At 45.0% G+C, this 21708-nt stretch overlaps 1 protein-coding gene across 1 annotated transcript in view; it reads right to left on the bottom strand.

The window, feature by feature from the left end:
• Nucleotides 1-20835, bottom strand: part of ACER2 (alkaline ceramidase 2) — a 32090-nt gene extending 11255 nt beyond the window's left edge. Inside the window, exons 1-4 of the mRNA XM_042912943.1 lie at nt 20638-20835; nt 10482-10596; nt 9599-9740; nt 1444-1581 (exon numbers count right to left, since the gene is read on the bottom strand). Coding sequence (XP_042768877.1) covers nt 1444-1581; nt 9599-9740; nt 10482-10596; nt 20638-20745 — 503 coding nt within the window. The 5' untranslated portion in view covers nt 20746-20835. The remainder of the gene's footprint in view (nt 1-1443; nt 1582-9598; nt 9741-10481; nt 10597-20637) is intronic.
• Nucleotides 20836-21708: the final 873 nt, after the last annotated feature.

The following is a 21708-nucleotide window of genomic DNA, read 5'->3' as shown; positions in this document are numbered from 1 at the left end:
ATTTATTTATTTTTGAGAGAGAGAGACAGAATGTGAGCAGTGGAGGGGCAGAGAGAGGGAGACACAGCATCTGAAGCAGGCTCCAGGCTCTGAGCTGTCAGCACAGAGCCCGATGTGGGGCTCGAACCCACAACCATGAGATCATGACCTGAGCTGAAGTCAGACGCTTAACTGACTGAGCCACTCAAGCGCCCCTAAATATTATTAATTAAAAATGTTTTCTCTTTCCTTAAGCTACTTTTTAACAAAATTATAGGCTAAAACATATTAGATTCAAGAGTTAAAATGAACTAGATTGCAGTGAATTCTCAAGAAACCTACATCCAGAACATTCTATTCACATCAGGCCTAATATAAGCCAGTACCACTGGACCATTACAAATTCATTTCAGATCTCTTTATTGACAACGTGTGTGTTTTCCAAAGAGCTTCAAAAATCTGTTAGCGTTCTGAAGCCAGTCTCTTGTTCTTCCACTCTTCCAAGGCTACCGAAGGAAAGCAACAAGACAAGATGGGACAGCGTCTTTGCTCTGCCAGCCAGTGTCTTAAAATATTTCTTCAACCACCTTTGACCCTGCCTGGTATTGCTGACATTCAAAGCAACCCCCAGAGGCAGAGCAGTGGGAAGAACCGTATGTCTCCTCTCAAAGACTGAAGGGAGAGCTGACAACATCTTACACAGAGCAACTCTCACACACAAAGGAAGAGAGGCCCCAGACTTCAGTTAGGACACGCTACATCCATAGCAATGAGAAAGTCATGAATTAAAATGCATTTCTAAACACTGGCACAAAGAAAAAGCTGCATTTTCAGGGTATTAAAATAAGGGCAGTGGTTAGATGTGTTTGGGGGCTAAAGAAATCATGTACACACAAGGCTAAACTACTTGTAGATATCAACCTGAACTTGAGTATACAACTTCCCAAAGGAAAATCCTTAGGCAAATAGCAAAGGCTTTACCTGATAGGTTGTAAATAAGAGACTAAGCCTCAGGGAAAATAACACAGTCAATGGTATTATACCTGGAGTCAATGTTGCCTCGTATATAGACATTCGTTTTTCCTTCTGTGTGTGAATGCAATAGCCTCGTTAGGACTTTTCTCCTTATTCTCGTCCTAGGAACAGATCTATTCTTTGTACAGAATTAAGTCTAGGCAGGTTGGTCTGGGCATTCACCAGGTCCCTGAGATCTTCCTGCTAAGCTAGCTTCAGATCACTGGGATATATTGCATCCACTAAACAGCTGCTCCCCTCTTTCTGGAAGTGAGATCATTAACATTTAGAACCAACCCATCAAACGTGCTGTCAATCCAATAGTCAGAAACTAACTCTATGTGAGGAGTCCGATTCCTTTTCCACTGTTGAGGGCAGTAAAAAATGAACAAACAAACAAAAACCCCAGAAGCCGGTATGTTCCCAACCCAGGGGCAGCCTGGTACCCACCTCCTTAGCTCTGCAACCAGCAGCACAGTGCAAGGAACCCCCAGGGTCATCAGAGAGATGTTGTTGATGGCGGGCTTGACAAACGCCAGGCACGTTGTGACCGCAGACAGGACACAGACCACCGCCTTGAACCTGCCCCTGAATCGATGGAAGCAAAACCAAACTGTTAGCAAAGGAGGTCTTGTTGTTTGATGAATGCTGCTAAAGCACAGGCACCACAGGCGGAAATGCAAACTGAGAAGTAAGTCGTGCACGAGGTACCAGGAGTTTAAAACCCACTCACAACCATGGGCTCACTAATTCTACTTCTAAGAGTTTATTCTTAGGAAGTAGCCAGAAATTTTCAAAATATTTAGCCAGGGGGTACCTGGGTGGCTCTGTCAGTTGAGCGTCAGACTCTTGATTTCAGCTCCAGTCATGATCTCATGGTTCATGGGGCTGAGCCCTGTGTTGGGCTCCGTGCGGGCAGCACACAGCCTGCTTGGGATTCTCTCTCTCCCTCTTACTCTGCTCCTCCCCTGCTCATACTTTCTCTCTCTTTCTCTCTCTCTTTCTCTCTCTCAAAAATGAATAAACAAACTTAAAAAAAAATTAGCCAGGAGAATGGTGAAATGAGAATCCATGTAAGTCCCTGAGGGTGAGATATGGATAATTATTTTCTTAGTGTCCTTTTTCTCTTTATTGTTTTCAGATCTCTTACAGCAGCGTTTAGCAAACTTCTATAAAGGGTGAGAGAGTAAATATTTTAGGTGTTGCAGGTCACAAGGTCTCCGCAGCTACTCAAGTCCACCACTGTGGACAGTAAGTGATTGGGCACGGCTGTATGCCAACAAAACTTGATTTGCAAAAATAGGCAGTGGACCCATTTGGCTCACAGCTTGTCAACCCCTGTTCTACAAGGCAAATGGATAAGACTTTTACAAGAAAACCAGGGACCACTTACAAACCATAAAGCTCCCTAGTTTAAAAGAAAAAAAAAAATCTGTGTCTAGCACACAAAATTAAGTCTTAAGAAAAAATTCTAATCGTGTCTTTATTTCCTGGCAAGTCACAGTCTAGCATGCATTGGAATTTTGTGTTGACAAGTCTTTGACCTGACAAATCTTAGAAAAATGCCATCCTCACTCCCTTCAGTGGAGGTGCTTTCAGTAGAAAGTGCCAGAAGTGGCGACGTGATCCCGGACGCGTTCCTCCTTCTCTCCCTGGGACTCCATTTCCTTATCTATAAAATGAAAAGCCTGGACTAGATGATCCCTAAGGCCTCATCCATGACTGAAATTTAAGAGCACATGATCTTCCTGAAGTTTCTTTTATTCCTCATTAGCACAATTTACTTTGGCCGCGAGCCCTGGAACAGGTCGCAGTTGGGAAACTAATTTGAATGAAATTCCATTATAAAGAAATCAAAGTGCATTGAGACCTCCAAAATACAAATTTATCTCTTAGAGAGGAAAACCATTTATCATCAAGGCACAGGAAATCATTGATGGGGCGGCCAACTTTCTGACTGGAATGGACAGGAATTGTAGCCCTGAACTTCAACCAGAGAAAAAAAAAATACATGTGTGGGAAAGGGTCCAGGCAGCAAGTTCTCAGGAGAAGCCTGTTTTCCTCCTGGCCTTGGCTGGCAGCCTTTGCTACTGGATGAAAGGCTACCTGCTCCACTCTGAGGACCACAGCCCGCAGCTCCCCTCCCCCCATCACACACCCACAGTAACTCTTATGGACCCACAATAACTCTTTCACTGGGTTTTGAGATTCTATGAACCACACCAAGGCCTTTCAGCCTTTTTAGATGGGAAAAACCATAAACAAAAAAAACACCATTCCTAAATTGTATCACTTCTCTAGATCAATGGCTGAGGGGTGGGTTAGTGAGGGCGATGGCGATTTAAGCACAGGTGTTCCAGCTAACAGATGCGTGTCACTTTTTCTCCTTCCATCTCATAATAGCCGTGGGACCTTTGACAAGTCACGAAACGCTCTAAGCCCCAAGTTTCTCTACCCCGTGGGGTTCCCGTAAGCATTAAGGCACTTCACACAGTGCCTGATGCACGGTATGTGCTGATCAAATCCACTCTTACTGTTACCATTACCATCATGTGAGAACAAGTGAGACTTTAAATAATGTTACTGTGAATCAGATCTACTCTCGGGGAAAATCTGGGCTGCTGTTGCTCTGTAGAGGTCTGCCAAACAGTTCAAAGGCAGCAAGCCTGACGAAACTTGCTTTCTTCAAGGAGAACATAGGCGGACTACCTCCCAGGTCGGTCCAGAGGGTGTGAGGGAATGCGCTTCAAGAAGGTGGCTTAGCCAACAAAACAACCTATGAACATACAAATCTGTAACCAGCAGAAGTCAACAGAAGTTACAGGGACAGTCCCGCTGACCCCAGAGTCAGGGTCCTGGGTACCAGAGAGCTGGGTACCCGGAGGTCCTGGGTACCAGAGAGCTGGGAATGTCCAGGAGGGACGGGGTCTGACAGGGTGTTACCTTATCAGTGACACCAGGCAACTCCTACTGTGGTCTCTGGTCCTGTTCTCAACTTTCCAGCCCATTGTGGGCTCAAAGTGGAGCACCAGGTCAGGGAACCCTTACCACCCCTTCTTCTTCAATTCTCCCAATCAAACCCTGGTAGCCCAACACCATCAATATAATATTATAATAAAGCTGCTACTGTTATCATTAGCCACCCATTAGAGCAGTGGTTTTCAACCATATCAGACCCTGTGCCCCTTTTTTATAGTAAAAACTTGGTAATGCCTCCCCGCCGTTTTAAAAAAAAAAAAAAAAAAAAAAAAAAAAAGTTTATTTTTGAGAGAGGGCGAGAGCAAGAAAGAGAGAGAGTGAGTGAGTATGAGCAGGGGGAGGGATAGAGAGGGGAAGAGAGAGAATCCAAAGCAGGCTCGCACTGTCAGCATAGAGCCTGACGTGAGGCTCAAACCCTTGAACTATGAGATCATGACCTAAGCTGAAGTTGGATGCTTAACTGACTGAGCCACCCAGGCGCCCCTAGCCCTTTTTCCAAAGTAAAATTGATTTTATGGATGATTAAACTCCATCACCGTAACCACCGAAAATATATCCACAGACTTCCCAGATGTCTCAAGGGATGGAAATGTCCCGGTTAAGATCTACTGCTCTAAACTACCCTATAGGACTAAAACATGATCTATTTAGAACAACCAGACCATGATATTCATAGGACTACAGCAGTGGGTCCTGGAAGGTCTGCCCATGTCGTTTTATAAGTAAGGAACTGATAAGACCCAGAGAGTCTAAGCCCCTGGCCACAAGTTACCCAGCTAGAGCAGGATGGCCAGACCCCAGTCTGCACCCATGCAACTCAAAAACTGAATTGGATTATAAGGTGAGAGCTGTCCCTAGGTCATGTGGAGGCAAAATGGTAAAAAAAAAAAAAAAAAAAAAAAAAAAAAAAAATCACAGGAGGATAAATCTTTAAGAAATGGAAACAATTAGCCTATAATAGTTCTTTGTTCTTGGGAGTTTATTTTCTCAAAACAAAAATGTTTAAAAATTATTAATAACCGGGGTGCCTGGGTGGCTCAGTCGATTAAGCATCTGACTTTGGCTCAGGTCATTATCTCACAGTTCTTGAGTTCGAGCCCCATGTTGGGCTCTGTGCTGACAGCTCAAAGCCTGGAGCCTGCTTCAGATTCTGTGTCCCCCACTCTCTCTCTCTCTCTCTCTCTCTCTCTCTCTCTCTCTCTCTCTCTCAAAAGTAAGGGGCACCTGGGTGGCTCAGTCAGTTAAGCATCCGACTTCAGCTCAGGTCATGATCTCATGGTTTCTGAGTTCGAGCTCCGCATCGGGCTCTGTGCTGGAGCACAGACAGCTCAGAGCCTGGAGCCTGCTTCAGATTCTGTGTCTCCCTCTCTCTCTCTCTGCCCCTCCCCTGCTCACACGCTGCCTCTCTCTCAAAAAATAAATAAATAAATAAATAAACATAAAAAAATGTAAAGATAAATAATTAAAATTTTTTTCAATGTTTTTATTAATAACCATCAACAGCTGAGCGTATGATGATTCTTAGGACATTCGAGGCAAGATAAAAGAAAGCTTTTTTTTTTTTTACCTGCCAACTATTCCTGTTTATATCATAAACGTTAATTTCCCTGCTGTTCTAGACCTTACCTTCAAAATACTTACCAATGTTAGACATTCGTAATAACTGCTAGCATTTACTGAGATCTTATTCTGTACAAGACACTGTAGTGTATATTTTACAGGATTTTCCCATATATTTCCAACCCCATGAGGTAGGTACTCTTCTTATCTCCACTTTACAGATGAGCAAACTGAGGTACCAGGGCTTTAAAAACAAAACCTACTACCCAAAACCATGCCTGTCTGATACAATCCCTTAGCCACCACACTCTGCTCTCCTTTCTCCAGAGATCTCAGGCTGGAACTACTTTTAATGTGTTTTTAGAACCACTCCTGCAAAGTCGAGATCACAAACAGACGTCAACTGGTAAATTTTGACAGCGAAGCCACACGATCCCTGGTTTTGACGTGAAGTCCTTGGTCTGGCCCACCACTTGGGCACAGAGCTGCACCTGCCCCCATGTCACAGGCAGTGAGGCTCACAAAAAGGGGTCTGGTCGTCTTGCTCTGCCTGTCACTGGCAAGTTGAAGGTGGACGAATAGACCTGAACTCCTTATTTATAACGTGTTATTCTCCCCTAACACCATCCCTCTTCTGTGTTCATTCACATCTTCAATTCCCACTTTCTCCTTCAACGTACGTGCATATCTCAGAAATGCTCGGCAGAAATCTCCACGTGCCATTGGTAGTAATGAAAGCTAACTCTGTATGCTCACCATGTGTGCTCTACAGGATCCCCTCACAAGATGATTATGTCCCTAGTTTGACAAGTGAAGAAACAGGTGCCTGGGTGGCTCAGTTGGTTAAGCTGCTGACTTCGGTTCGGGTCGTGACCTCACAGTTCGTGGGTTCGGGCCCTGCATCAGGCTGTCTGCTCTCAGCACAGAGCCTGCTTCAGATCCTCTGCCTCCCTCTCTCTGCCCCTGCCCCGCTCGTGCGCACTCCCTCTTTCTCAAAATAAATAAATAAACTTAAAAAAGAGGAAATAGAAAGCTAAAGAATCAAGACAAATCACACTGTTTGTAGGCAGAAAAGCTAGGATTCAAACCCAGGGCGCTCCCAAAGCCAGGGACATAAACATCTGGGATGCTCAGGGCCCCCAAGGACTCTCCCCAAGCTAAAAACAGTGGGGTCACATCTTCCCAGAGAAAAGGTGCAGGGTGTTGGCGATGAAAAAGGTCCTACGTGGTACTGACTTCTCTGCCCCATGATATGGGCTTTGTTGTTAAAAGTTGGTAAGCTTCTAGAAATACATCCGTTTTCCTCTCTCCTGCTCATAACATTTCCCCACTTCTCCCTTCAAGAAAGAGAAAGTTTTTCTTTTTCACATCATGAACACATTAAAAACTGTCGCTTGGAGGGGTGCCTGGGTGGCTCAGTCAGTTAATGGTCCAACTCCAGCTCAGGTCATGAGTTCGAGCCCCACATCTGGCTCTGTGCTGACAGCTCAGAGCCTGGTACCTGCTTCCGATTCTGTGTCTCCCTCTCTCTCTGCCCCTCCGCCGCTCACGCTCTGTCTCGCTCTCCCTCAAAAATAAAGATTAAAAAAAAATTTTTTGTGAATAAATAAATAAAAATAAAAATAGTTGCTTGGAATTCCAAGTGGCACCTCCGGAGGGCCATGAACAAACAAAACCATTCTTCTCATGCTCGCAGCTTCTCCCTCAGATCCCAGGACTTGAAAGCTCAGATCTGAGAACCAAGAGGCCCCTCAGCGCTCAACCTCCCACGCCCCAGGCTCAGGGCAAGGATGGAGGTGAGCGGTGGGCACCTTCGACACCACAGGAGAGGCCAAAAGTAAATGATGTTTCTCAGCCAGAGTCAGAAAGCTCCTTCTCCACCTCCCAGGGCTTTCTAAGTGCTTCCTTTCCAGTCCCGTAACCGAAGCGGAACACGCACAAGACTGGAAACTGGAGACCGCCCAAACCAACCTGCTACACGTGAGAGCCTCCCTCCCCCACTGAGGAGAAAGCCTCAGCCAAGGAGACCGTATTTCTCCCAAGACCTGGAATGCCCTTCTTATCACTTCTAGTAAGCAGCTGGCTCACTCCCTTGTGGTTTTGTGATCCAGGAACCTTGAGGATACCTGAGCTGCTCAATGATACTCAAAATACTATTTAATTCAAATCCTTCTTGTACAATGAAGACTGTACAGCTAGTTCGCTTGAAGTAAGTCTTCTCCCTATCTCATTTTAAAATACACTTTTAGTGTTAAAAATTAACATGCACTCCTTAAAAACAAAAACTATACAGCAGTATAGATCAAAAGCAAACGTGAAGGTTCTCCCCTCCCCACCCCATTCCTAAGAGTAGCCAATGGTGGGGCACCTGGGTGGCTCAGTCGGTTAAGCAACTGACTTGGGCTCAGGTCATGATCTCATGGTTCAAGCCCCGCATGGGGCTCTGTGCTGACAGCTCAGAGCCTGGAGCCTGCTTCGGATTCTGTGTCTCCCTCTCTTCTGCCCCTCCCCCACTCACACTCGGTCGGTCTCTCTCTCTCTCTCTCTCTCTCCTCTCTCTCTCTCTCTCTCTCAAAGATTGATAAATATTAAAAAAAATAAAAATAAAAAAATAAGAATAGCCAATGGTATCAGTGCCTGTCTTCCTCCTCCAGGCATTTCTGTGCATATACAAAAAGATATACTCAAAAAAAGATCAGTTCATTCATTCTCAAACTAGGATACCATGTGCTTTTTGCAGTCAGAGTGTTTTATGGACACTCCTCCACCTCCATCCATAGAAGAGAGCCTCATCTTTAACACCTATAAAATTCCTATTCCTGGTCACAGTACCAGAAAAACCGTAAGGAATTCTTTTATTTTCCCAGTAGAGCTCTTCCCTGGGTATACACAGTTTGCTTAATTATATCCATGTTTTTAGACTACATCTATATATAGTGACAAAACAGTGTCCTACAGAGAAATATATGTGGGTAGTATATTCTAGGAACCCTTCTCATCGTTATGAGGTTGGCTCTCTTCTGTTCCTTCAGATATTAACAAACCTCATACAGCTCCTCAGAAAGGCTTTCCCTGACCAAACTCTAAATTGGCACCCCATGTCACCACTACCCCTTACCAGCTTTACTTTTTATCATGGCACTTACCATAACATTGTATTGTTTGTTTGTTTGTTCATTGGTTTGTACCCTCCTCAACTTCAGTATAAATTCACTGAAGGCAGAGACTACTGTTTTGTTTACTGCCAAAGCCCAGTGCCTAGAAAATTACATAGTTAAGTGTTCAAAAAAATACTTACTGGATGAATAACCATATAAGCATCATAATAGATATGAAAATGCATCTTTTGGGGCGCCTGGGTGGCTCAGTCAGTTAAGCGTCCGACTCTTGATTTCAGCCCAGGTCCTAATCTCACAGTTCGTGAGTTCAAACGGAGCCTGCTTAGGATCCTCTCTTTTCCCTCTCTCTCTGCCCCTCCCCTGTTCATTTTTTTTTTTCTTTCTCTCTCTCAAAATAAAAATGAACACTAAAGGTTTTTTAATGAATAAAATGCATCCACTCTTGAAATTCTGAATTTCCAGCTTAAAGGTGTGTGTGTGTGTGTGCATGCGTGTAGATCTCAGCAGAAGTATAAACCAATACTGTTTGACAACTACAGAATCTATAACTGCAGGAACTAATTCCTTAGTGGAGTTCTGTAAACTTAGCAAATGGTAGAACTCGACTGGACTCGAGGAAATGTTCTAGCAGCAAACCAAAGGTCTTCGAACTACCATTCCATAATTTCTCCCCCACTGAACATCTTTGCACTTTTGTTCATATCCTAAAGGGAGACATTTGACTTTTTTCCCCATTAGCATATAAATTCTTCAAGTATACTGAAATTTCCTCTTTAATCAGTTTGTTTATGGTCTGACACAATAAACAATCAGTGGATATTAAACAAGTATATGATAAGCTCATCACAAAGTTAGGCTACATCGTGTGCTGTTTTTCTTGATACGTACGTGGATATATTGGGTACTGCACCTAGCAGTGAGTGCAAAAATGTTTAGCACGAGCTTACCTGTCATTCCGAAAGATCTTTGGTAGATACCTTCTGGGGAACCACATGGCCAGAGCACACATCAGAACCCAAAGGATTGCAAGTTCATCAAGCATCTGACCCAAGAAACTTAGGGTTGCATGGAAGTAGACGGATCCAATTCCTAGAATCAATTACAACCAATCACAAAGGTCACCACAGAAGAACAGACTCACAAATTCAATACACTGCTGAAGGACCGCCCTTTCAACCAACCACTGTCCCAGTCACCAGATCACGTTCGCACTGAAAGCAGAAGCTAAAGGCAGAAACCCCTACCACCTAGGCATGCACGCTCAAAGCCCTAGAGAGCAGATTTCAAGCAGGACCCAATGTCAGCACATCAGAACTTTAATAATCCCACAGTTAGACACACTCTGTCCTCATCCACCAAGGCTTCATGGGAACAGGCAGTAAACAAGCCAACATTCTCTCACCGTTAAGTATTCCCAACCTGCCTGTGGAAGGAAATGGAAATTGCACAAGTGTTTCCCAGAACAATGAAGGCTCCAAACATCTAGAATTTTCTTTTTTTAAATTTTGATCCGTTACACTGAAGTCTCATCAGAGTTCAATCATTTCATGTGATTGTCTTCAGAAGTTGTCAGAAAATGGCACTGGCACAGCACCGGTAGCCATTACATAAATAAACCTTCGAAGGCAATTAAGTGATAATTACAGTCAACCTTGTTATCAAGGCCGTATTCAAAAGAGCCCTCCTTCTGGCGTCAAGCAAGCAAAATAAAAGTTGGCTGAGACGTCAGAGTGACTTTGGTTTACAAAACATAATGTTCAAACAGGACAGGAAGTGTGCAGAATTCCATTTCCTCCCTTTCAGCCCATGCTTGAAAATGAATCCACTTACCCACTACCACTAAGAGAGTCCATATTAGGTAGATGCCACTGTTGAAGCATGTTGCATACTGACGAAACAAGCACATGCAGATGGGCGGTAAGACGAAAAATAAGACATTGCTGATCTGGTGGGGGGGATGTAAAATGAAAAGAGAAATATTAAGTCAAAGGGCAAAAAATAAAGCCGTGTGTTCCAAATATGCTCTTTGCAAACTGGGAGGAATGTGGCCATACCTCTTGTCTAAGCTCTTACGTTTTTTGTTTTTTTGTGTGTTTTTTTTTAACTGCAGATACAGGGAAATTTAAGACTTCTTTCATGGGGACTCCTTCTCATCTCTTTGATTATGGGAGCAGCTTCAAACCTTAGGTAAAGATCAAATTTTCAGGTTCTAGTGTGGATTGAAGCCTCTTTTCTCTCCAGGGGGTATTTGCTTTTAAAAATATGTATAGGTTATCTAATGTAATATACACAAAGCAGTACATTTCAACACATAATCACTATTGAAATATCACTAATGAGCTATTTTACATTCTTTTGTTCACATAAGGCTTTGAAGTCCAGTATGAATGTCATCCTTCCAGCAACCTCCATCTGGCCCAGCCGTATTACATGTGCTCAGAAACCACAAGTGGCTAGTGACTATCATGCTGGCCGGCTCACCTGAAATTTTTTTTTTAACTTATTTTTAATCTTTTTTTGGGGGCGGTGTGGTCATAGCCAGTTCTTGTATCCCACATTTTTTTTAATTGAGGTAAAATTCACGGGGTGCCTGGGTGGCTCAGTCGGTTGGGCGGCCGACTTCGGCTCGGGTCACGATCTCGCGGTCCGTGAGTTCGAGCCCCGCGTCAGGCTCTGTGCTGACAGCTCAGAGCCTGGAGCCTGTTTCGGATTCTGTGTCTCCCTCTCTCTCTGCCCCTCCCCTGTTCATGCTCTGTCTCTCTCTGTCTCAAAAATAGATAAACGTAAAAAAAAAAAATTAATTGAGGTAAAATTCAGACAGCATAAAATTAACTATTTTAAAGTGTACAATTCTTGTAGCACCTGGGTGGCTCAGTTGATTAAGTGTCCAACTTCGGCTCAGGTCATGATCTCACAGTTCGTGAGTTCGAGCCCCACATCGGGCTCTGTGCTGACAGCTCAGAGCCTGGAGCCTGCTTCGGATTCTGTGTCTCCCTCTCTCTCTGCCCCTCCCCACTCATGCTCTGTCTCTGTCTTAAAACTAAATCAAACATTTAAAAAAAAATTAAAAAAATAAAGTGTACAATTCAGTGTCCTTAAATACCCTCATAATATACAACCATCACCTCTATCTAGTTCTAAAACATTTTCATCACCCCAAAAAGAAATCCTATACCCAGTATGCAGGCACCTTCTACTCCCTCCTTCCTGCCCCAGGCTCTGGCCACCACTAATCTTTCTGTGTCTACAGATCTACCTATTCTGGATATTTCATAAAGGTGGAATCATATAATATATGACCCTTGTGTCTGGCTTCTTTTGCTTAGCATAATGTGTTTGAGGTTCATCATGTCGTAGCACATATCAGTAACTCCTTCTTTTTTTTGTAGCTGAATAATACTCCATCATCTGAATACCCCATTTGTTTATCCTTTACTCATTAATGAGTTGTTGTGAATGGTGCTGCTACGAACATCCATATACAAGTTGTTAACTACTCATTGTCTTCTGGGCGTATGCCCAAGTTGGCATCACCGGATCCAATGGTAATACCATATTTGACTGACTGAGGAACCACCACACGGTGGCCCACAGTGGCTATACCATGTTTCGCTCCCACCAGCAACGTACCAGGGCTCTAATTCCTCCACCACTTTGCCAACACTTGTTATTTTCTGGTTGTTTTTGTTTTTAAATAGGGCCATCCTAGAAGGTACCAAGTGGTAGGGACACGCAGCTTTTTAAGTTTCACTTCTAATCATGACTCATAAGTGACTGCAGGCACAGGAAGTATGCAGAACGTGAAGACCACAGCTAAGTCTAAAAGAGCAACACCAATGGGGAGGGGTGGGAGGATTACACATACACACACAAAAGACTAGAAAAAAACTTTCAGAGATAGGAGGATGGGGCAGATAAAGTCCAGAAAGTCAAGGGCCTGGCATCCTTCAGAAGACCAGTCACCCATGTTGAACAGTACAGAGGAGGCCACAGGGGAACCAAGAGGATGGGTGTCTGAAGTGAACTGAAGGAACCAGGGTAGAAAGGCTTTACCAGACCCAGGAAATTGCACTGGTGCACAACGAATCAAAACGCATCAGCAAACCCCAGGACTCGAGGTGTGTAGGTAAGGATTGGCAATGTCAGTGGCCTATGCAGGTCCCTGTCACCATCTGGGAGCAAGAGCGGTTAGAAGTGACACCGCTTCTAGAAAGGGAGAAAGGCCGGGTAGGAGGGAAATAAAGTAAGTAAAGAGAGGAGAACCAGATCCTGCATCAGCAGCAGGATGGGAGCGGGGCTGGCGCCTGTGGTTAAAATCTAAGACTGAAATCCCCCGTGGGGCTGCACCATTCTGGAGAAGAGGGTACTTTTTTCCTGGTGAGTCTGCTCCAGTGGGGATCTTCTCCATCCCACATGGGAAGCCCCTGAGCTACCTGTGACCCTGAGCGAGACTATGAATAAATGGTCTCAGATGTCCCAGCTGGCGTACAGTCTCCAGTCTTAGAAATACGGCCAACTCTCCTTCACCAAGCAGGTAAGGAGGAATAGTGTACCGCCTACGTACATTATCCCACAGCAAGCTGTTCACTGTCATGACGACAGCCTTCAACCTTCCAAGGAATCGTTGAAAGAATGAAAGATCTTTAAGAGTTAAAATAAGAGGGTTTAAGACTGCCCCTTGTTTTACAAGGGGCAACACATAAGGGTCCAGAAAGGCTCCCAGGCTGGCCAAGGTCAAAGAGGCAGTCACCCACAGAACAGGGGCCAGCACTGAGCTGTTTCCACTGCCCAGAGCTGATTTTCACTGCCAAGCCCCTAGTCAAACTCTGACCCCCTTGGCTTAACTCCTCAGTGGTTACCTAAAAGCTCTGAGCTGTACCTGAATTGTGCACGTAGGACATGATTTCAATGTGGCTCTCCTTTTGTTAAACACAAAAGGAAGGAAGGGGGTGGGGGAGAAGGAGAAAATGGAATTGCTCTACCATAGGTAACTTAAAACCTGATCTTTCTCCTTTCTTCTACATAAATGTGCTCTCCTGTTTAAAAAAGCTAAAGTCTCCTTGCTGTCCTCCTCCCTAGAGATCACCATCGACCTCAGACTCACAGCCTTCAGGTCGTTTTCTTTGCATTTATGCGGCGACACACACATCGCATATAATAACTTCATCACTCTGCTTCCTTCTCTCGTTCAACAACAGGCCATGCAAACCTTTTCATCTTAGTTCAGATAGACTGACCTCACTTGCTCTACATGCTGCACATGCCAGTGGTTTATTTAGCCATTCCCCAGTGCAAGGAGCTCCAATTTATAGCCTCTCCTACAATGCTGGGGGATAGAAGACATTTTGCTTTTTACCCCGGGGTAAAAAGTATTATATATATATATTTTTATATATATATTTTTTATATACATATTATACATATATTTTATATATTTTTATATACATATATATTATATATTTTATATACATATACATATATATTATATATATTTATATATAGTATATATATTTTATATATGTATTATATATCATATTTATTATATATTATATATATTTTATATGTATTATATATATTATATATTACATATATTTTATATAGAATATATATATTATATACATATAATATATATATAACTTTTTTTAAGTAAGCTTCACACCCAGCATGGGGCTTGAACTCACAACCCTGAAATCGAGAGCCAGATGCTCTACTGATGGAGCCAGACAGGCATCCCATTTATCCCAATATATCTTTATTGCCTCAAGTCCTTGCAATCTCCGTCTCTTCAGCCAGGTGGAACCATCTACTGCCAACCTACCCCCAACTGGCTCTGTCCATTTACATTCCCACCAGCCATGTGCACATTAATCACTGTTCAATGTATTTACACACTGCTCACAAAGGCATGAAGTCATCTATTATACCTATAGGAAAATCATGGGACTTCAAACATTTTTTTTTTTTTATTTTTTTAAATGTTTGTTTATTTTGAGAGACAGAGTGTGAGCAGGGGAGGGGCAGAGAGAGAGAGACAGAATCCGAAGCAGGCTCCAGGCTCTGAGGTGTCATCCCAGAGCCCTATGCAGGGCTTGAACCCACAAACCGCGAGCTCATGACCTGAGCCGAAGTCAGCCACTCAACCGACTGAGCCACCCAGGCACCCCTCAAACATTTTTTTAATGCACATATTAAGGAGTTCAATTTAATTAGGCCCCATCTTAATACACACTCCCAAATAACACACAAATCACATTACTGCCACTTCCCAGCCCAGATCTACCAGTGACTGCTGGCCTTCACCATGCCCCTTAAAGGCCTCCATCTATGAAAAGACAAAGGCAAAATTAGAGGGAGACTCCCCCCAAGACAAAAAGAGGAAGGAACTCCTAAAGAAATAGAGAAAACAAACAAGTCCTGGTTAAAACACACATGCAATGGCCCCATCTCTTCTGAGAAATGAACTTCCCCTTACCATTGTCTGGGTCAATCAAGTTGAAGAATATTTCAGCCAAGGGATATTTTTTAAAGCCTACTGCTTTGGAGAATAGGTTTGCTTAATGTCTGCAGAGCAGATTTTTTTGATTAAAAGGAAACCACAATTTTAAAACGTATTAATTATTTCCTTAGAAATTTCCTCATTCCAAGAATTCCTCCGTAAGTGTCGCACCAAAATAATCTGGAGGAACAGACGGCAATGTCCTCCTGACGCACATGAGTGTGCGCTTTCCCAAGCAGAGGGTAAATGCTGACAAAGCAACAGGCTGAAAGATTTCCTGAGCAGGAGGTTCATAAACAGCTAAGGGGCATTCCCCTCTAAGAGCAGAAGTCTGTGCATCTTAACTGTATGCAGATTTCGAACCCTCCATTCTGTTCCCCTCCTGCCACCGGAGGGCCAACTGTCCCAGTCTGCCTGGGGCTGAGGAGAGTTCCCGGGGCATGGGGCTTTCAGTTTTAAAATCGGCGAGGCCTAGACAAACGAGGACAAGTTGGTCACCCTACTCAGAAGGCTTCTTGCAAGATTCCCCCACAGTATACCAAGCCCGTGCAGAATATGAATAGTACCCTTGCCAGCTTGGACACATCTCTGGTAGGGCCTTCACCACCTGATGACCGTCTGCAGGTCTGGTCTCTGTGACACGAACACAGTAGTTGCCCAGTAAATAGATCTATAGATGAAAAGATACAGGCCAGTGGTGCCTGGGTGTCTCACTTGGTTAAGCGTCTGACTTCAGCTCAGGTCATGATTTCATGGTTCGTGAGTTTGAGCCCCGTGAGGGGTCCCGTGCTGACAGCTCAGAGCCTGGGGTGTGCTTCTGATTCTGTGTTTCCTTCTCTCTCTCTCTGCCCCTCCCCTTCTTGTGTCTGTCTCTTTCTCTCTCTCAAAAAAAAAAAAAAAAAAAAAAAAAAAAAAAATTAAAAAAAAGTGTTAATAATAAAAAAGTAAATAAATAATAAAAAAAAAGATACAGGATCTAGGTAATTCTGCCCTACGGTACAGGAGACATGGGCTTTGGCCTATCAGGAGAACTGCTTTCCTTACCTTCATTGTTGGCAGACCTAATTTGGAAAGGTGACCAATCATGAGCTGATCTTAGGCATATATTTTGCTTCAAGACTCTTTTCAGCACTAGTTGATTTCCTTCTGACCCTCTGAATCACTGCCCAGCAATAGAGTCCCCCAAAAGCAAAGCCCAGTGGTTAAAAAGCAGACACTACTTTTCTCTGACCCGGCAAGTCCTAGAGTCTTTCTCTTCAATGTGACTAGAGCCTGAAAACTTAAAACATAAAAAGGAACTCAAGTCAATAAAACTTGTGTGTGGAAGAAACAGTACAAAATATGCACAAGCAACAAAAGGTTGTGAAAGAGTGTGACATGTTCTTGGAAGGGATATTTGGGCTTGGCTGAAGCCCAGGATGATGACAAGACTTGAGGCAACAGAGATTTGCAGAGCCTGAAGGCAAAATGCTTTGTACACCCAAACATCGTCAGTTGGGAGTATAAACCAGGGTACTGTCTCTGGGGGGCCATTTAGCAATAATGATCAGCCTTTAAGTAAACATTCTCCTTGATGCAGCAATTCCCCACGGAGGATTAGTACTTGGGAAAAGCACATCCAGATGCATCTATGAGGACATTCATTGCATCACTGCTCAAAAACGAGGAGGAAGGCAATAAAACAGAACCTTCCAAACTGTCCATCAAAAAGAGACTGAATGGGTAAATAAACTATGGTCAGTCCAGTAAGTGGAATAGTGATTAGACATTGTAAAGAAAAAAAAAGAAGTCTATATGAGCCAATATAGGACCAACTCCAAGACCCTATTTTTTTTTTTAATTTTTTTTTTTTTTCAACGTTTTTTTATTTATTTTTGGGACAGAGAGAGACAGAGCATGAACGGGGGAGGGGCAGAGAGAGAAGGAGACACAGAATCGGAAAGAGGCTCCAGGCTCCGAGCTGTCAGCCCAGAGCCTGACGCGGGGCTCGAACTCACGGACCGCGAGATCGTGACCTGGCTGAAGTCGGACGCTTAACCGACTGCGCCACCCAGGCGCCCCTCCAAGACCCTATTAAGTGAAGACACCAAGAGGAGTCTGTGTAGTATGATCTCAACTGGGTTAAATAAAAACTTAGATATTGTATGTATACATTATACATACATAGTTTATATACTCACACAAATACATGTCTTCTGTACAACGACTTAGAAAAGGTCTGAAAAGATATGGAAGAAAGCCTGTTTTTCACTATAACTTGCATACTCTGAACTTTTTTTTTTTTTTTTTTTTTAACCATGATCGCTTTTTGTGAAAATTAATAAATGGAAACCTCACTGAAGGGATGCTAGAAGGGGAGGCTGGGAGGGGAAGCCCCTGCCACTCGATGTCAACTACAGACCACTATCAGAAGACCCTTTAACAGAAGACCCTTTAACAGAAATGGATGGTCAGTCACAGGCCCCCATGGGGAAAGATGTACATTGCATTTCCCACAAGAAATCCATGATCCCTGCAACTCAGCCAATGAGAAGCGATCACCCTCAACTCTTGCTTTTCTCTAGTTCAAAACAACCCCTCCCAACTTCCTCCTTCTCCATAAGATAACATTCCTCTCCTTTGTTGGACTTGCCTATGGTTTTACTATAGCTTGCTTATCCTGAATTGCAATTCTGTTATTACGAAATAAACCCATTTTTGCGGGTGGTAAAGTAACTTTTATTTTTTAAGGTTAACATTTTATAATGACAATTTTTTAAGGTTAACATTTTATAATAACAATTATAGCAAAAAACTACTTTCAACACACTCTCTCATATCAAACATCGTAAGTTTTATCCTGTAGGTCAAAAGGTCCCAAGGCAGGAGTTTCAAGTTAAAGAATCAATGAATGATATACCTGTACTGTGCCAGATAAATCAAAGGTAGCTGCAGTGGCATTTGGATCTTCAGGAGAAGTATCCTTGCAGGGTCAAATGGACCAAGTTTTAACGCTAATACTGCCATTTTCTTGACCTCGTCAAGTTGCAAAATCTATCTAGCCCTGGTTTCTTCCTTTCATCAAATGGATCTAATAATGAGCACCGACTGCTTAGGGTGATTGTGCAGTACACGGCAGAGTTTCAACACCTAGCAAACAATTAATGTAGCCGGCAGTAATTGAAGTGGTAATGATGTGCTGCCCCCAAGACCCATTAAGAAGGTTCTGGATCCATCTCCCAGTCCTCTTTGGACTTTATATATTCAATTCCTTAAACTTCTCCTTAAAATGAGGAATGCTTATTTTCTTCTAAAATGGATAGTTAGACCTGCCGCCTTAGTATGAGGATTTAAGAAACTGTTTTATCACCAAGTAATAGTCACGGTCTTCCTCAATATAAGAGAGATAAGCCCGGTTTGTCCTGTGATAACCTTCAGGAGATAACTAGGGCTTGGAAACAGAAAGAAGGAAATGGTTTTTGCTAAATTCTTTGGACCTATACTCAATAAAGTCAGGTGACCAACTACTTCTCTGAGATGTAAAGCTCTCTGCTGGTCTAACACAAATGCGGTTTAGGAGTATCCAGAAAATAAAGTCTGTTAGGTGGACCAGCCAGGCTAATCACCCACGGACACCGCAGCTGAAGATCCAAAGAGCCACCCAGGCGCCCCGACAGTTCATTTCTAAATAAGACTTTGGGGGCACCTGGGTGGTTCAATGGGTTGAGCATCCAACTTCAGCTCAGGTCATGATCTCGCAGTTCAGGAGTTCGAGCCCCGCGTTGGGCTCTCTGCTGACAGCTCAGAGCCTGGTGCCTGCTTCGGAATCTGTGTCTCCCTCTCTGTCTGCCCCTCCCCTGCGCGTGTGCGCGCTCTCTCTCTCTCTTTCTCAAAAATAAACATTTAGAAAAAAAATTTAAGACTTTGGCACTCACTGCCCAGCTCCATTGGGACTAGATTAAAAGTAAAAACAACATAAACTCTCCCCTCATCCAGTGCTCTGGGGCTTTTCAAGGCAAGTGCACAGCCTAGACCAATTTGTGGCCAAGTATCGAGGCTTGAATCTCAACTGGCCTCAGACTCTACAGAGAATTACCTTGCTGGGTATGTGAGAACTGGTCCCCAAACTGCCATTTGTTCCTTAAGTCTCTGGTGAAATCCTTAGTAGCATTCTCCACTTACAAATGGAGAAAATGAGTTACCACTATGAAAGCGCCCAGCCACACCCCAGCCCATCCTGTGTGCCCGTCTACACCCGAGAGTATGCTCTGAAAGGAGGTGTACAACAGGTGAGCTGTAGCCACCTCCACTAACTGTCTTTCACAGTATCTACGGACAGCAGAGGGCCACGCTTTCTTGAAGAACTAACCTGGTCATAAATAAGAAGCAGGAGTGTTGATGAGGAAGGGATGGAGGGGAGACTCCGTACAGACTTCTGGATGGTGCCAGAAACCTGAGCATGACTGCTCCCTTCTCTAGAGCTCAGTTTCCTCATCAATGAGTGAAAGGGCTGGGACTAGCCCATCAGAGATTCCTCCAGGCTACTGCCAAGGATGTTCTCCCCGCAAATCTAGGGAGCGATCCTAGAGAACAATCACAAATTCACAGTGACTCATAAACCAGGAGTTCCTGGTGTGTGTGTGGGGGGGGGGGGGGGGGGCGGCAGCAGGAGAAAGGACCATGCAGCATCTTCTATTTGGTCTGGGAATCCTGAGCCATGCTGCACAGTGAAAAGAAGAGACATCCTTCTAGTTTCAAGCTTTCCCTCGCATAAAGACTTCCAACACCCGGGATACTGCGGGGAGTGGGGCGGGGGTAGTTTCAGCTTGCCCACACACCATCACTCCCAAACTTCCCTCTCATTCCCCAGGCTTAATCACTGGAGAGGGCACAGGCCTGGGGAAGTTGTCTTTGGAGCTCGACTGAGACTGGGAACTAAAGACAAAGAAATAAGAACTAGTAGTCATTAACTTGATTCTGGCCCAAAGTAGCTCGACCTGTGGGGTGGAACCAGTCAGCACGGTAGCAGTGGGCCCTGCCCCTGTGACCTGCTAGGGGACTCCCCCTTTCCCCGGACTGCTAGAGCAGGTATGCAGGGGAAAACCGCACAATGCGACCCAAGTGCGTCACGCCACAGAAATCCTGGGGGGGGAGGAGGGGGCGGGGAAGGGAATTGTCCCGGCAGGTTCACCAGCCCAAGTCATCCTCCTGGGAGAGGGGTTGACAGGGTCCACTGGCTTCAGGACTGGTGAGGATCAAACAAGACAATAGAACCATCTGAAGGAAATGACAGGGGGAGGATGAGCCCAGATGTCATGATAGGCACCGAAGAAGACAGATGGAGAGCTGGAAGGAGCGCAGAGGAGGGGGCGCGGGTCGATTCTGGCCCTGGAGACAGAATGCCCCAGATAAACGTGGAGACCCACGTCCAGATTCCTGGCGCGGCCACAACTAGGGACGTTCCCCTCCCTCCAGCCCGCCTGCCAGCCCAGCTCCCACTCCTGCACGCACCGTGTTGTAGAACTCGGCGATGGCAGGCACGATGGTGTAGTTGTCTTCGCACCAGTCCACCTCCGAGCTGCCAGCCCGCAGCTGGTCCCACCAATGCGGGACGCTCATGGCCGCTGTGGGGCATTGGAGCAGCTGCCCCTGCAGCCGAGAAGGGCCCAGAGCTACTGTTGGAAGCCAAGTGCAGCGGCCGCGGCTTTATACACACGAGTCAGCGGCCGGATGTGGCGCCTCCCCAGCTGGCCTCCTGGTGCTCCGCTCCGCCTGTTGGACGTGACTCGATCGCAGAGACCCCTCCCCCAGCTCCGCCCCCTGGGGAGGGGAGGCGAGGATAGGAGCAGACCACGCCCAGCCTGGGGGGCGGGATGGGTGTCGGAGGAGAGGTAATCCGGAAGCGGGAACCTAGCTCCAGGCAAATTCAGATACCACCCCCCACTTCCTCGCAAATGGCAGGTGCCCAAAGCCTCGGAGGTCAGGCTCATACTTGCCCACACCTACCTTCCTGGCTTGGACTCACCGGCGCCACCCCTCCTACCCCGGGAGTATCCAGGCCCCCGCATACTCTCGAGGAGTTTGCAGCGCTCTGGCTGCGCCCTGCGTGGGAAGCCCGTGCTAACACCGAAGAAAGAAAAACTCTCGGTCCCCCTGAAGCTAGTTGAGGGTTTGCTTGGCAGGACTCCATGCCATAAGCTGGGGCAGGAAGACTGCGGGCTGGAGTGGCCGACTCCATGACCTTCCCCTGCAGCCTCTGCCGCCCCCTGCGCAGTCGAGCACCTGTGCAATTTCCAGAATGCTCTTGGTCCCCTGAACTCCAGCCTTAGGGTGTTCATCTGGTCTTCAACGAAACATAGGGCGAAACTTTAGTCATACCAACACTCGGAGGATGCACTGTGGCAGGTATGACATCTCCAGGACGTCCGAGGTGCAAGAGATGATGGTATAGATATATACTTGTTACATGCCACACAGTTTGAGGAGCTTCCATGCATCCTTACTTAGTGTTCCCAGGGAGAATCCTGTGAAGCCGGTTCTATTGACAATGCCATTACAGCTAGTAAGGCAGAGCTAGAAATC

This window comes from Panthera leo, chromosome D4 (assembly GCF_018350215.1).
Source record: "Panthera leo isolate Ple1 chromosome D4, P.leo_Ple1_pat1.1, whole genome shotgun sequence".
Taxonomy (NCBI): domain Eukaryota; kingdom Metazoa; phylum Chordata; class Mammalia; order Carnivora; family Felidae; genus Panthera; species Panthera leo.
Note: the sequence above shows the minus strand (reverse complement) of the source record. Positions and strands in the feature narration are given on the sequence as shown.